This window comes from Cydia fagiglandana, chromosome 2 (genome assembly GCF_963556715.1).
Source record: "Cydia fagiglandana chromosome 2, ilCydFagi1.1, whole genome shotgun sequence".
NCBI lineage: Eukaryota > Metazoa > Arthropoda > Insecta > Lepidoptera > Tortricidae > Cydia > Cydia fagiglandana.
Window position 1 is genome coordinate 27,146,675 of NC_085933.1, and position 13,808 is coordinate 27,160,482.

Consider the following 13,808-nt stretch of genomic DNA (forward strand, 5'->3'; position numbering starts at 1 on the left):
CTGTGGCTGCTGGTGGCCGCCAATTTATTTTTATAGCAAAATAAAATAAAAATAGTATTCTTCTGTTGTTACCGAAAAGGAAATAATATTCTTCTATTGTTACCAAAAAGGAATTATTTCGACCGTGACAGGACTCGAACCTGCAATCTTCGGATCCGAAGTCCGACGCCTTATCCATTAGGCCACACGGTCTCATGACGTGGTGGGCAACAGAGTTCATCACTTGCTGTGCACGGATTGCGCGCGCAAGTTGCCATGATCAATAATGTTCTATGGAAGTCCATGGTTAGGGTTGTGACGCGGCCAGATTTAATCGATTTTGGTTTTTAGGGCTGTGTCCGGCCTTTCGACAACGAAACCCATAATAATTATAAGTCAGAAGTATTTTTACTATTTTAGTTGCATTTCGTTTCACCGAAATTGGACCAGCTAACAGCTGAGAGCAGGGGATAACCTATATTCATACACTGTGGGGTACCTACAGTCGGCGGTAACGGTAAAAGTGCGTTTTTCCTTTTTTTTTACTAGAACTTTAAAAATTCCTTTACGGTAAAAGTGCGTTTTCCTTTTTTTTACTAGAACTTTAAAAATTCCTTTACGGATCTCTGACTGGTGACTGATAATGCGGATGAGTCATCGGCCGCAAGCCGCAGGATCCGCCAACTCGTTTGGATAATAATGGCTAAAACTAATTATGACTACAAACAGTCATGCCTTCCACAGTCTACAAGGTCGTTTGGAAGTGGAATTTGTTTACATTAAACATTACATTAAATGCCCACTTAATACCTAATAATATCTCTGCCTTGGTGCTTACAACTCGTTGGTCAAGAAATTGGACAGATGAACTACCAATACTACACTAATTCAGATATGTTTGAGGGGACAACAGCGACGACAAAGCACTATTAGTGTCCGACCAAAACCGGTTTTTTACCGAAGGTTCGGTTTTGTTCTAGTTTCGACCAAAAGCCGGCCGAAATATTCTTCTTTCTTCTTCTCTGTCGTCACACTCTTGTCAGAGTGGTCGTGGTCGTTATATCAGGGCCGGTGGCAAACTTCATAATCCATCGCCATTCTTCCCGTACTTCTTGTACATTAATGGAGTGGTCCACTGAGTGCATTTTTGACTAGGTCTGACCAACGCATTGGTGACCTACCGCGCCTTGTGCCTTCGACTTTTCCGAGCACTACAATTTGTTCCACAGATGTATCGTCTCGAAGTGTAATATTTCCAAAGAAAGGTCGAAATATAACGTGATTTAATGCCGAAACCGCAACTTCGATCGAACACTACCTAACGAAAATACAGTTTCGGTTCGGCAGTTTTTTGGCCGAAACCGAATCTTCGGCCGAGACATTCCGAAACCGAAACTTCAGTTGGACTACAAAGCACTGTTGCTATACGTACGAAATTTTAGCTTTCGTCGAATACGATTTTTTATTTACTGTCATAGAGAACAAATAATACTGATAGGCAGATTTGTCAAATGTGTTTCAAATATGATAGGACAACACCACAGTCAAGAAAATAGCCCGAGTGGTGGTAATATAAAATAAGTTATTAGTTATTACATAGGTACAAACTTATTGACAGAAGGTGGTATAGGTAGATTAGGTACAGTATACACACAAAAAAAATCATTAAACATTTTTTAAAGTGAAATATTTCTTAGTAAGATAAAAAAAACCCAAAAAGATTCGCAGCCGGTAGGATTCGAACCTACGCTCCCAGAGGGAATCTGATTTCGAGTCAGACGCCTTAACCACTCGGCCACGACTGCCATGCTAAACTTTGCGAAAATTGGGGTCCCCAGCCACAGCAGGTTTTTTGATTACTTAAGGGGTAGTTTTGGTTAAAAAACCTTAAAAACATGTTTCAGAAAGAAACTATCAATTAATTAACGATAATTGGCGCGCAACAGTGATGGTTGAGTTTGAAGCACCATAAATTTAACATAATATGATTGTATGTATCTTTATTTTATATTCCATTTTAGTTTCGTCATAAAAACTGAGACTAAACCTGTGGTCGTGAGAACATCAACATTTACGGAAAACAAACATCGATAAATGTGAATACCCACTAAACAGAGAAATAAACGATAAGCACCTATTGCATGGAAAAACATAATTTCAAAAGGTTAGGTGTCTTAATTTTAAGATGTCACGTTCTGTTTTAGTTTTTTATACAATACAGTGTACTTCTAGAGCTACAGATAGGATAAGTCAGTGACTAAAAAAAGTAAATTGGATCCGCCTTGGGCACAGAATAATAAATAGTACTAGGTACAGACGACTCACTCTCTAACAAAACGCGTCTGTTACGATCAGGACAGATATGGCCGCTAGGTGGCGACAGCGCCACGCGCGGCGCTAGCCACCAAAATTTGTGTGGAACGGATTTCGGATGTACTTGTAGCTACCTGTTATGTAGCAAAGCGACGAAATCGCAGAGTGAGCCACGCCTGCCTTGGGGTCCTATGAATAGTCAAAGCCTAAGTAACCTTAGTGCAGTAGTACAGTTATTAGTCACCGCGGAGGTCAGTGCCCCCGGCGCAAACGCATCATCATCCGCACTATCTCTGCTGTTTGTTTACACTTACAGGCAGTGGCGTAGCTAGTGGGGGGGGGGGGGCGGCGGGGGCGGTCCGCCCCGGGTCACCCATTTAGGGGTGACACCGGACCGCGAACATCAGTAGTGCCACCTATAAAAAATCGTAAAAAGAAAGCGATGGAGTAAATCCTAAGCAATTTAACAAAAATTACAATTTACAACTAAAAATTACAACTTTTTAAATATATTTTACAATTTTGATTGAATTTTGGGGTGACACCCACAATTTCCGCACCGGGTGCCAGTGCCACCCATGCTAGCTACGCCACTGCTTACAGGGGAGGGGTGTAATTCCAATTCCAGTCTCTTAGAGAGTCGAAAACTCCGGTGAACCAGTATTTTAGCTGAGTAACTCTACAGTTATTAGTCACCGAGGTCAGTGCCCCCGTCACAAGCGCATCATAATATTCATTATCTGCCCGCACTGCACTATCTCTGCTGTTTGTTTACAGGGGCTCTAATTCCAGTCACTTAGCGAGCGAGATGTTCGAAAAATCAGGGCTAAATAACCGCGAAAATCGAAGTTCGCAAATTGCGGGCATTTTTCTCTGTCACACTTATTACGTCTCTATTGGAGTAAAAGAGAAAGATCCCCGCAATTTGCGAATTTCGGTTTTCGCGGTAGCCCCCCAGGTCCTAATACCCTTTAAATGGTCGCTCATTTTCGTTTTAATCTGCTATTTAAAAAAAAATCTAAAATGTATTTTGTTCTTGAGTTTGTTTTCTGAAATTAAATCATTTTCACGTGTTTTTAATATCTGATTACTTTGGTTCGGTGATAAACCCTTATTTTTCTTTAATGCCGTTGCAAAGTCAACATGAGTTCATCTTTGCAATACGAGTAATTTATAAGTACTTACCTACATATTTTACATAGGATGTTTTCCAAAACCCATATGACATTCGTGAATGTCGAATAGATGAGAGTAAACAATCCTCATTAACGTACCTGACATCGTTACACTAATCTGAAGTACACATCACACTGGTTAAATAGCCCAAAAACTGCACTTTGATGCGGACGCACTAGCGCAACCAATTCCAGTTTACAGTTTATCTGCGCTCTGTTTACAGTTGACATTACTACTTTTAATGTGGCGACGGTACATAAACTACATAATTGCCGTTATTATACGTGTTTGCTTCGCTGTAAACGGATAATAGGTACTAAATCGTGGTAAGTAAAATTTAATTGCCACCAGTCTACATACATTTTAAATGGAGTCGAAGAAATTAGATTAGGTGTTTTAGAAGCTCGTCCTTTGGCCAAACTCAGAGTTGCCTCTCTGTCGCACTTGTAAATTCGTACGTTAGTGTGACAGGGAGGCAACACGTCGAACGTGGTTCGCGGTAGGCGCTCAGGTATTTAATGTGGTGTGGACTATTGTGGAGTTTAGATGTAAAGATGCTCTGAATGTGGTTAGTGTGATGATTTGTGCAAGAAAAGAAACCATTTCGCAGTTCGTCTGTGGAGACATCCTGTACCTCAGTACATAGTATCAAGTAAGGTATCTTACCTTTCGGCATCCCACATGGCGGCTTCGTCCTCGTATTATCCAAAAAGTCCAGATCATATCGCCTCGCCGGCGGGAACGTCAGGGCCACGTGCGCCCACGCATTCCCCAAGCCACACAACACACACAACAATGTCACTAACGACGCCATCTTGGATTTATGCACTACACGTCACTCATTTTTGTTCACACTAAGTTATGGTTTGTTCACGTTCACTTGGTTTCTACGTCATTTTGGTCGGTATTTGGTATCGTTTAGCGTACCTGTAACAAAAGGAGACATTTATTATAAATATGATAATATTATAAGAATCTTAAAGTACATACAGTGTGGAAAAAAATTAGGGCCACCCCACACTAGCGTCTCTCGAGCGTCGGTGTCTAGTGAACTCTATGGCTGCTGCTCGACGCACCGTTGGCGCAACTGCCTAGCAACGCCATTTTCCACAGCGCTGACTAGACGCCGCCGCTCAAAAGACGCTAGTGTGGGGTGGCCCTAAATGGTGCCTGGAGGGAGAGCACCTACCTTAAAACGTTAAGTTAGCTCATTTTACTTAAAGGAAAGGAAACATTATTTTATTTAAAAAATACACAAGACTGCATTCAAAGATTTATTAAATTCGCCAGTCTTGCCCGGGAATCAAACCGACTGAGACGACTGACTGACGAGTTAGATTTGAAATTTGTCATTAGTGATACATTTTCATTTCCACACTTGGCATTATTATTCATGGTTAGCTTGGTCCGTCCTTAGCGCCTTTTTTGTCTATATAGGACACTTCACTAATCTTATATCAAATCTTGCAAAACTCAACCTAAATTACATGTAAATGAGTCTAGCTCTAACCTGATCTACATAGAAATATTCACAATGGGCTTACTATTCCCTATTTAGTCCATAGTAATGTTAGTAATGAACTAGACTAATAGCGTCGATCTAGAAATAGCAATAACATTTTAAAATCTAATAAATATAGTTCCAATATATCCTAGGGGTTTCCAGATCATTAACTTGTAGCAAACTTTCTAAGAAAGTCCAAACAATTTGCAGTAACATTGTAGTAACTGTAGTAAGATTGGACCAATTTGCCAACGACAGGTTGTTACTTGTTAGACTTGTTAAAACAACCCGCCAATCTCCGCCAATCACAGCGGTTAATTTGAAGTTAACGACGTAAAAGAAAATAAAAGGGAAACGGAAGCAGCTCAAGAATGAGTGAGAGTGACAGCGGTGTAACATGTCCATACAAAAATAAATATTTATTCAGTTTAAGCACAACTGACTTTCTCAATTAAGAAAATTGTGAAGTTTTTGCGTTGAAGATATGTACATGAATTGCAAAATGTAAATATTGAAGGACCATACGGTCGAACGGTAAAAAATGCATTAAAAGAATCCATAATCCGCTTGTTAGGTTCGTCGGGTGAATACAAACATAAATCTCCTCCAATAAGGCTTTGAAACAAAGCAAACCAATCATGAATTCCGTACCAGGCCTTGTGGACTTTAAGTCCTGTTTTTATGTCGCAAGTACTAAAATGATACTATATAACTATAACAGTTCAATTAGCCATTTGACTACCCTGATCTAGTTGGAACTGGAACATATACCTAAGTTTTTATTAAAGAAATAAATCATAAGTCGGCTGATTTACTACCCAAACAACGATTAATCTGTAAAACAAATTGGGGCAATCAATCAGTCATTTAATCATTTTACAGTCTTCTTTTTTTATCTTCAGCGTATTACCAAAACTGATAATCAAAGCATTTTCCATTGTCTAAATTGGTTTTGGTTGGACACTTTAAAAATCCAACTATACCCTAATAAAGTGTTCCATCTAACACCTATAACACTCGGCGAGCCGCAAGCTATAATAACATTAATAACATAATGAGTAACATAATGGCGCAAGTATCTTAGCAATGGCAGTGTAGCTGATTATCTGTCCATCACTTTCATCACTTTCTCTGCACAATGGCGTCTGTAAGTATGTAATGATTGTAATGTGTATCATTACGACTTATCTTATTGTTTTCTGTCAGAGTTTTAAATGGTTAGAAATTTGATTCGTTAGGATTTGTCATTGACACAGTAAGTAAATGATTTAGTAATTGAAGTACAAAGCTTTTCTGAAGGTGTCTCTGAATGAGCTACCGCGATATAGTTTGAAATAAAACTATTTCTAACGGGTAATATACAATCAAAATCAATTTATAATCTCTGGGGTTTTAACCCCATTGTTTTTCTCCGATTGCAGCGCCATCCGAGCTCAATTTTGCGCTATCCTTATTGGCCATCCCGGGCGTCGACCGGCCACCGCTCGCGTGCTCGCAGGTGGACACTTTCCCCGCATTCCGCGCACGCGCCATCGGTCACTCGACGAATAACGGCGTATGTCGAGTGTCTGTGGCCATGAGTAAGCCCATTCATAATAAAAAAAAAATACATTTATTATACAATGACGCTGATAATGCAAAATTGTATGCACTGGAATTCACAAGTGGTTCAGGTAACTAAATATTTTGAATGTAAGGAGATTTGAACTGAACTTCGGAGCTTCAAATACTTAAGTTTCCTGCATGGTCTGTTGGACCAACATGCACCACTTCGGAGGTACAACGCTTAAGAGGCAACGACTCGCCTGTTGTGTTGAGTGTTTAAAAAAATAACACCTATGAGCAATATAGGTGCACGAAACTGAGCCTAAATGAGAGGTAACATGATCTTACCAAATAAAAAAAATTAATAGCCCCGCCTTAACTTATTTACAATCTTACCATTACATCCATTGGTACGAATATTTCGCCTTAACTAACTATATCCGATATGGTCTAGTGGCTAGGATACCTGGCTCTCACCCAGGAGGCTCGGGTTCGATTCCCGGTATCGGAATAACTTTTTGCATTTTTATTTTTATTTGTGAAATGACTAGAAGACTTTCATAAAGCCCTCCATTCTTTAAACTCAGTTATTGTTTCTGCTTACAATACAGAACAAGCGAAATAATTCACCTTTTTATTGGCTTTTAACGGTATCACGTTCATTCGCTTCTTATACCTGACATAACCACTCTATTACAAGAATGTAACTAACAACCGATTATTAAACATTATTCAATCAAGTCGCCACGCTCTATAAGCACATTAATAACTCGCCATAATGAGCTAAGGACGGACGCCATCTAGCGGATCAACTTCCCAACCCCATTATTTAAATGACAACCTAATTACTAATTACGCAAGGAATAAAAATCAAAATTAATCGTTCGAGTTCTTAACTTGCCATGGCATTGAAATGTCAACGTAATTACCATGAGCATACAACTTGAAATCGATTATAGCGTGACATTGCGCCACCTAGCGTGGAGTAGCGGGACTTAATTGGGGCTTATCGAACTAAATCTGGTTGAGATTGCAATTGCCTGGGAATCTTTGCAATGCAAGTTTATTGTTACTCTGTAATGGGGTTTCTGTTGAAACAGTGGTTAAGTGGTGATATTGTTTAAGTTTTTGTTATGGACATATTTGGAATATAGGCCATAACAGCAATTTTGAATGCCAATGATATAGGTACCTATACCATATCCTAGATTAGGTTTCATAATTATGTTTAAATGAAAGGTATTATCAGTTTGTAAAATTGTTTTTGTATGTGTCTTTGACATATATAATTTATTTTATATCATACATATCGCCTGACAATATAGATAAATAAAAGATATTTAATTGGTAAATATGATATAATATACAAGAGAATAACGTCCAATTTCAAGAAGGAAGTAAAGAAAAATTTCAACTCAACTTGAAAATAAACAGGTATGTTGCTGGTGTTCCATAGTTTATTTTATGTAGTAGGTATACCTATTACAAAGATTGTTTCTAAAATGCAAATATTGTTGATAATTGACATTTTATTGCTTAAATAGGTAGCTTATTAGTTGAAAATTCCGAAACTTTTTCTCAGGCAACCTCAAATCACCGATAACATCTATTTCCTACTAATTAAATAAATTCCGTAAACCAAGACAATGACGGAAGCAGTTGGTTCCTATTCATATTAAACAACATTAACACTGAATCACTATTAGCCGAAATAAACTTTATTACTATCGTAATAAGACAAAATGGTACGCAAAAGCTAATCTTGTAAGATCTTTTTGAATATCCAATACTAGCTTATTTGTATTCGAATTTAACCCTTAACATTACGTAATAAAGTTCAGAGTAACTGTATTTGTATATTGGTTTTGTACAAATTTTCAAACAAACGTATCGATCTACAAATCATTAGAATCTAGCTCTTATATCGAAGCTTTTAGAGTTGATAACAACTGCAGGGTTAGAATTGCAGAAGTAACAACCATGAAGCCGGCATATAATGACGAATCGGTTGGCGACGTTTCACAGCTGTTACGGTCATTTTATGCAATTTTCTAACTGCATCAGCATCTGCATTTCTGCTTGTTCGCCTTTTGCTTGCATTTTACCAAATTTAAATTAATGATAAAGACAGCCTTTATTGCTAGATATTATGTGTATGTAGTTACATGTTTTATTTCATTCCCTCTATTTTTAAATTATTTCTAGCTTGGTAATAAAGCTTAGGTAAAACATTGGTACTAACTAAATCAGATAGAACTTACCATTAAATTGGCCGATCGAACTGTTTGTATACTTAGTCAAAAGTAAAAACCTGCCAGTTACGACACTCACAAATTAAATCACTTTAGGAAGTGTTAAAGACGCAATATAAAATCAAAAGTATTTTGTAAAAAAAACAACCGCCGTTGCTTTTATTATCCGCACTGATTGCACTGAATCTAATTTAGAAACGCCAATAAAACCTCCATTGTTCCACAAAACCTTAACCATTCACAGAACAATTGATTTAAATCAGCACTTACAGAAAAATAATCATAGAAAGTATAAACGCAAAAACAGTCATTATGTAATTGTCATTGTGTAGGGCCGTGGAAGACAACTGGGCTATAACCCCATTCGTTCTTGCCTCTCTATCAATCGAAGCAAGAGCGATAGAGACAGATAACGAAATTTCCATTTTCGATGTTCGGTAGGCCCTGCTCCAATAATGGAATAGTTATCGCAATAGGTCAGTCACCGGAGTTTTTGTGGACACTACATTCTGTGGTCAAAAAAGACGGTAGTGGATAGCTTCGGTTATACTGTAGGACCTTTTAAAATGTTTGGCTTGCTTGTGGTTAGGCCCGTTATTGTGGTGTCGTGGTTAGGTGCTTGTGATAAAAAAAAATGCATATTACTTAACGTTTTTTTATGGACAATGGACAAAAAATTCGGCCCTCGTGTCAACGGATTAGTTACCCACATTCAATTAGTAAATTTTATATTTCATCTTTTAATATAACTTTATAATATGTGACGTCCCACGGTCAAAGGTACCTTATGGCGGGTATGGAGTTATGCATACCCCAGTAATCTACAATAAATAAGCTATCGATAACACAAAAGATCAACCTCCTAGGTTGCGTAGTTACAGAGATATGATTTTTTGAAAATAATATTGTGAAATGAGCAACTTTACGATAGAGAAGTTTTATGTTTAGCCGCCTAAAAAACTATGTTCCTTCAGTAAGTTACATAGTTGACTACAAATAATAATACCTTATATATATGAGATTAAAAAAATATTACGACTTGTTCTGTAATGCAAATAGAAACTTTTGATATCGACTGATTTACGTGTATACTAACCAATCTCTTGAAAATAAAGTTTTATTTCATTTTCACGATTGATTGCAATGAGCTCTCAAGATTTAAATTTTATTTATTAGAAAACGACACTGACAGACAGTTTAAGCAAAAAACAATACCGATTTAGAGGTGAAAATGTATTTTATGACTTTTTCATATAAAATCACAAAATTGAATATTTTTACTTTTAATGTGACACACAATCAATTTTTCTGAGCACATATGAAAGAAATTCTGTCATTCAAATGAAATAAATCCTAAAACCCCAACTAAATACTATATTTAACCCCTTATGCCACTTTAAACTTACATAACAATAACAGTATTTGCTCCATATATTTACGAAAAGGTACCTTATGGAAATAAATCTAATAATACATCACTACAAAACATCAATCACATTAAAGTTTACCTTTTATGAATAGAAAATATTAATTTACATTAAACTGCCACAAATTTAATTAGTTCTTCGTCATAATAATCTTAAAAAAGACCAATAATTTGTATGTAATGAAAAGGTACCTTGTAGTTAAGTTACATGATGAGGCATGATGATGATGGAACAGTTAGGATAAACTAATAATATTTTAGGGTTAAGATGGTATAAATCGTCTATTTCTTATCAATAATATATTTTGGTTGCCATTGAAGATAAGCGGCATTGAGGTTCAATGACCTCAGATATTCCATAAGGTAATGCGTCGGGTATTGGCATTTTTCAGCAAACCAATGGCTGATTTACTGCATGCGACCAAACCAAATGAAGATTATTCTAGTTAAGAAAGACTTGACGAGAGTAACTTTGGTATAATAGCAGGCTACTTGGATTTGTTAAGTCGGTCGATGTACGGTTATAATATTTGCTAGGCGCCCCAACCAGAACTGAAATTATCAAATTAGTTTTGCAGAATGCTAATACAGTTCTCTACCAAACTTCTTTTCCCGTATTGACTAGTTTTTTTGGGAATTTTCAATCTTTTTTCCATAAGGTACCTTTTCTACTAAACTCTGAGACGACATTACTAGGCTTCTAAGTAACTTATAACAAAAATAAAAACAGGTAAACAAACGTTACGCATTAAGGTTTCAGATCACACAATAAAAAAAATTGAGCATTTTTTCACCTCTTTACAAAACATTTCATATCTCCAAAACTAGAAACCCTCATAAGGTACCTTTTCCCGTGGAACGTCACATATAATATCAGAACTTCATTTTACGTATCTCAATCCAGCGAAGCTTCAAATTGAATCCAAGAAGGAACTAGAATCACCTTTCCCACGCAGTTGATTCTTCAAATACATGCCGATTGCCATTGCAGTCTCTCCAGGAATTTGTATTTAGTAATGTTATTCAATACCTGACACTGTTACAAAACTTCTCAATTACTCAGCAAAATTATTACTTACTCATAATAGACAAAAGGCACGCACTTCCTAAAACACCGGAATTGGCTATTGCAAAAGAAATGGGGACATTTCTACAAAATCGACCGAAACCTATCGATTACCAATTTGCATATAATACGTAATCTATTGGTCAATCGAGTCGTAAAGAAGTTTTTTCAGCGTTATATCATCACCAGTTGCGGTGATAAATTTCGCCAAGAAGCAAGTAATACAGTGAAACAAAGCTTAAGAAGATTTTGATGCACTATCTGAAAAGTTGTATGAAAACAACTCACATGTTAAGTGTGGAAATGGTGTGTGAGAAATAGTATTCAACGAAATCGTATTAAGCAGAGCGGCTACCGCGAAAACCGAAATTCGCAAATTGCGGGGATCTTTCTCTTTCACTCCAATGGAGGCGTAATTAAAGTGAATTCGATTTACGCGGTTATAGCCCAGCAGACCCTCAGGTTCTACTGTAGATCGCAATCACACGACTAAGCTTCTGATTCGCTAAAGTTATTTTCTTATCAGGAATAAAATCATCATCCGGACGACACGATTATCTGAAACCATTAATCAATTGTCTTGGTGGTTAATTAAGAAGCTGATTGGCGAGATTGATGAAGATTACAAAACACTTATAGATTTAGACCGTTCTTTCAGCCAACCATTCATAAGAGCGACGATATTAATTTTTACTTAAGAAAATTAAAAAAATCAGCGGAATAATATACGAAGCTATGTAGCAGTGGACATGTGCAAAGGAAAATTCATTTTTTTCTGAATTAATGATTTTTCTTAATGTGGTGGCAAAGTTCTCTTGAAACAATTTTGTTAGGTCTTTTGGTCGTCCAATATATGTATAGGTATACCTACGTAATAATTTTCGCGTAGAGTTATTTAGTCACAATGTGACTAAATAACGATTGACGAGTTCCATGTCATGGAACTCGTCAATCTTATAAGAAACAAATTTCATTAAAGTTTACGCTTAAAAATTTTACGCTTAAAAAAATGTGCCTGTGAAAATCAAGTAGTAATCAAGTGATCAGTAGTAATGTTCACATTTCATCAAAGTCTTATAATAAAGATCATAATATAGTGTTAGGCGCAAAAATAGAATCAATTACTTTAATAATTTTATCTTTTATCATATATGTATCCACTATAGATTATGATTAGTGTAACTTGTTAGGTAATGTAACTGTGAATTCCTATTACAATATTGGGATTCCGGGGAGATCATCAAATCTTACAAATACTTGAATGTGGCATCATTGCAAAAACTAGCGAAATCAGATTTGTTCTGGTCTTGAGCAAAGGATGATATCGTTACGACACGAAGAAACAGACCTGCAGCAATGCAAATAATTGCAGTCTTTGTTCATCTTCAGAAAGAGGTGTAAGTATCAATTTTATTTTGAAACAGATAATCCCAAATGTTACAGCTACCTGCTATATATAAGTTTGATTTTGAACATACAGGATCAAAAGTTGATGTTAATTAAACTTTAATACAAGACACAGTAGGTATAATCATTAATTAGTAGTTAAGACCTTAATTAACAAAATAATTACAGTTACCTACAGTTAAATAGCAAGCAAGGTTAAAAGACATTTTTCACAAATCTAGTATTAAGACCAAAATTAAAACATTCGATGATAATTGATAAAAGACGGAACGGGAAGAAATTGACCAACTCCTATAAGATAATATAAATAATCGAAAACATATTCTTATTTCAATTTATGATGTATTATGACACTATCGGCCGTGTTTGCAAGATTATTAACATGAATATTGAAGAGAAAAATGATATATCGCAACACGTAGGCCTATTCAAGAATTCATTTGCTGCGAGATTACCAACACGTAATAAAGTTGGTCAACGCCGAATAATGATTGGTATTAATAACAGTTTCACGGTAATTTATTCTAGCAACGAGCTAATGTGGTTGGGTAACGAGGTATGAAATTGATATAGAATGATCAATCAGAAGCTGAATTTTTGTTCTACTGAAGATTGTAATTTGTGACAAAAAATTCCTACAATAAAAGATTAAAAGAACTATGTAGATTTTATGATATGAGATTTGAATCCCGTTCGTTTTCCCGAGTTAAAATAGTTTGCGATTGCTTACTACAGATTTTTATTTAGAAATTATGAACTTAAGGCGCGGTGTGTAGTAAAATGCGCTTTTTTGTAACCATATTTACAGACTTTTACAAGGATTTCATGCATTATTTTCTAGTATGTATAACTTTAGTCCTTGAACTACGTTATTGCTTGTCAGAAACACAACGGCTCATAATTTTCTCGATAGAATCTTAAGTTGAAAACATGCTTAAAGCTGTCTTTTGATCCATATTTTAGAAGTATTACGACGAAAATGGATATGAAACTTACCTCATTCGATAGCTTTTAAGTAAATCTTTGTTATTGCTGGTCCTTTTATCGATACGTTAATCTTTTCATTCATAATTTTATGAATTCAACTTTTGCCTACTAAATTACACCCTACGCGGCAATACCTTGCGCCCATTCCCCGCG

General features: G+C 36.3%; 1 protein-coding gene and 3 non-coding genes across 4 annotated transcripts in view; 1 reads left to right on the forward strand and 3 right to left on the reverse strand.

The window, feature by feature from the left end:
* LOC134679480 (uncharacterized) overlaps positions 1-13,808 on the reverse strand; it is a 70,110-nt gene that overhangs the window by 20,017 nt on the left and 36,285 nt on the right. Inside the window, exon 3 of the mRNA XM_063538413.1 lies at positions 4,135-4,395. Coding sequence (XP_063394483.1) covers positions 4,135-4,282 — 148 coding nt within the window. The 5' untranslated portion in view covers positions 4,283-4,395. The remainder of the gene's footprint in view (positions 1-4,134; positions 4,396-13,808) is intronic.
* Trnar-ucg (transfer RNA arginine (anticodon UCG)) lies at positions 120-192 on the reverse strand. Its single transcript has one exon. It is a non-coding gene; the product is annotated as a tRNA-Arg (tRNA).
* Trnas-cga (transfer RNA serine (anticodon CGA)) lies at positions 1,703-1,784 on the reverse strand. The gene has a single exon. It is a non-coding gene; the product is annotated as a tRNA-Ser (tRNA).
* Trnae-cuc (transfer RNA glutamic acid (anticodon CUC)) lies at positions 6,957-7,028 on the forward strand. The gene has a single exon. It is a non-coding gene; the product is annotated as a tRNA-Glu (tRNA).